The 2,506-nt window shown below is 38.5% G+C and overlaps 1 protein-coding gene across 1 annotated transcript; it reads right to left on the bottom strand.

Moving 5' to 3' along the window:
- Nucleotides 1–1,131: 1,131 nt before the first annotated feature.
- On the bottom strand, nucleotides 1,132–1,904 carry LOC129764483 (cytochrome b-c1 complex subunit 7). Its single transcript, XM_055763597.1, has 3 exons — nucleotides 1,756–1,904; nucleotides 1,550–1,597; nucleotides 1,132–1,482 (listed from the first exon to the last, which is right to left on the bottom strand). The coding sequence occupies exons 1-3, from the start codon at nucleotides 1,790–1,792 to the stop codon at nucleotides 1,235–1,237; spliced, it is 333 nt and encodes a 110-aa protein (XP_055619572.1). The 5' UTR covers nucleotides 1,793–1,904; the 3' UTR covers nucleotides 1,132–1,234.
- Between the last annotated feature and the right edge of the window lie 602 nt (nucleotides 1,905–2,506).

Genomic DNA, 2,506 nt, shown 5'->3' with positions numbered 1-2,506 from the left:
GAAGGTCTTATTTGACACAGGAGCGCTGAATTAGAGCTTTAAAAGAGTAGGCAAACCATGATCATATTTTCGATTGGACAAACCAAGATCATTTACCCTATATTGAATTCAATTGAATTCGAAAATTGTTTCATTCAATCGATAATTTTATCAATACAATACAAATGCTCACTAAAACAACGGTAGTCCCACGTCAACCTTGCGATCATATCATAGATATAACCCACCCATTTTTTCTAAATGTGGAAATAAAACACGTTTCCAATAAAAATTAACTGCAAGCGATGAAGATCAACTTGACTTCCGTGATAATCACCGGAACTGATTGACATTAAGGAAGGTGCCTGAATGCAGGCATTCCCAAATTCATTCGTGTTGTTTTCGTTCAATATACTGGACAAAGTTCACGCATCTTCTCGACTCTTGTGTTATACACATTATAACAGTTATGATGTTGAGTTTCAACAGAAGAGAATCCATCCGACACTGGGAAAAAGTGAAATTCCTCCATTCGTTAATAAATTTAGATAATTTGTGGCACTGCTAATAATTGGTAGTATTTAAAAAAAAACCTAATACATACCATTGTTTTTTGAGAGGCACAGACCCTTCAACATTTAATAGATGGCGATACTATTCCTCCGAAGACTCGAACATAAACAGCTCTCGAATTAGTGTTGCCAAATTTAAAACTCTTCATACAAAATTATGAAACCGCTCACATCTCTGATTAAATCGACAATCAGTTAATTCGTAGAATTTTTAGTTGTTTTAGAGTAAACGTTAGTAAAGTTTACACAAGGTAACAAACTTATTTCCCGCGCGAAGAGTTTATGTTTCGTACTGGACTTCTCAAGAAACACATCAATCTACTCCTCAGAGCAAATATCGTAATTTACATTACACTTTTCTTTTCCTTTACCTTTGCAAGGAAATTAAATGAGATACATCCGCCAGGAAGCTTCAAATGAAAAAGAATATTCGAGATGAAGAGATGGCCTAGACTTGTTGGAAATCATGTGGGCTTCTAAATCCTAGACTGGACAGTAAATATCCTTTTATAAAACATCAACATTCATCGACTGCATACGATACTGAATAGAATTTTTAGTCCAAAATGGAACAATTCACTGCCTAGTTACAAGATTTATTTCCCCTATTTTACGATACGCAACACATTTGCACCACCGGGTATCGCGAAGCAAATTTACAAACCGAAACTGGACATCTTCCTCTACTTGTTCGATTCCCACTTGTTAATCTCATCGCGCTCCCGCTTGACTTCCTCCAGGTATGGTTCCAGATATTTAACATCTTCCTCGTACTTCGTCCACTGCTCCTTCGGCAGGATGGTTTTGGTGAGGGAGAGATGCAGGGCGCGCATGATACGGTAGTTGCGTTCGTCCTTCAAATGTTCCGGCAGACGGCGGACCGCTTCCTTCACGTCGTCATCCTCGTACAGACAATCGTCGCGGTGCAAACCTGACGGAAAGTAAGGTTAGCCAGAGGATTGTTTGTTTATCGCACCCGAGATGCTGTTTATTCTTACCGTACTGATTGAAACCGGACAGATTGTAGGCCCATCGTCCGAGAGCGGCTGAAATGGGGAAATATTTGGATCAATCTTTTAGGCAGAGGAACGACTAACAGACAGAGCACAATATTATGTAATTCTAAACTATAACTGTATTTCTTTCCAGTGGACTAGCTTCACAGACAAATCGAAGACAGTATTGTTCCTCGAATGAGACTTACAAACAACTTTTGGTCCTTTTCTGGCAACGTAGGACATATTTGAATGAGGATATCGGAGTTTTCCGTGCGAAAAAGATTTTAGCCTCTACACACAAGAGTGGAAGAAAATTCTACGCTCGGTGAGTGACAGATAGCCTGCTGATTGTCAACATTTGATGTGCAATGCAATTCTGGTAGACCGGTAAGCATTTTGTTTTTTAATCAGAGGGGTAGGAATTGCTTGACAGTGCTTATCATCAAGTATGGAAAAGTTCATTCGCTCATTTCTGCACACCTAATTATAAATCACTTCGTACCTGCTTGGAATAATCAAGGCGAAAAGAATGCAGCAAGCAATCGTGAGATTGCACGATGAATCATCTTACACTCCCCGACCATCTTCATTCGGGACTGATAGTGAACATAACAAAACAAAGAATGGAAAACAACATTCAATGAATGAATACTCCTTTGGAAAGATCACCAGGGTTGCCATGATAAAATCTGTATTTTTGGTCTCAAAAAATCTTTCTATCTGTGTCTTTTTCTCAGAAAATCTGTATCAACTCTTTGCGGTCGTTTGTCTACCTTCAGCCACAACAACAAAGAATTAAACGAACGGTGCTAATATGAATAATAGATAACGGTACTCAGTATAAACAAAAGTTGTCATCCATGCTTGAGGAAAGGATTAATGGAAAACTCCATGTATTGCGGCACTGTGTAGATATAAAGAGCATTGTTCTGTATGTTCGAATAAATAGATAAAAGG

This window comes from Toxorhynchites rutilus, chromosome 2 (assembly GCF_029784135.1).
Source record: "Toxorhynchites rutilus septentrionalis strain SRP chromosome 2, ASM2978413v1, whole genome shotgun sequence".
In the NCBI taxonomy this organism is placed as follows: Eukaryota; Metazoa; Arthropoda; class Insecta; order Diptera; family Culicidae; genus Toxorhynchites; species Toxorhynchites rutilus.
The sequence above is the reverse complement of the archived record's forward strand: the minus strand, read 5'-3'. Positions and strand labels throughout refer to the sequence as shown.

Bases quoted from the DNA above. Each gene is read 5' to 3' on its own strand.
- LOC129764483 (XM_055763597.1), bottom strand. From the start codon at position 1,792: ATGTCCTACGTTGCCAGAAAAGGACCAAAAGTTGTTT. The intron at 1,598-1,755 runs GTAAGTCTCATT...TCCCCATTTCAG, and splicing joins AAAAGGACCAAAAGTTGTTT to CCGCTCTCGGACGATGGGCC. The intron at 1,483-1,549 runs GTAAGAATAAAC...ACTTTCCGTCAG, and splicing joins GTCCGGTTTCAATCAGTACG to GTTTGCACCGCGACGATTGT.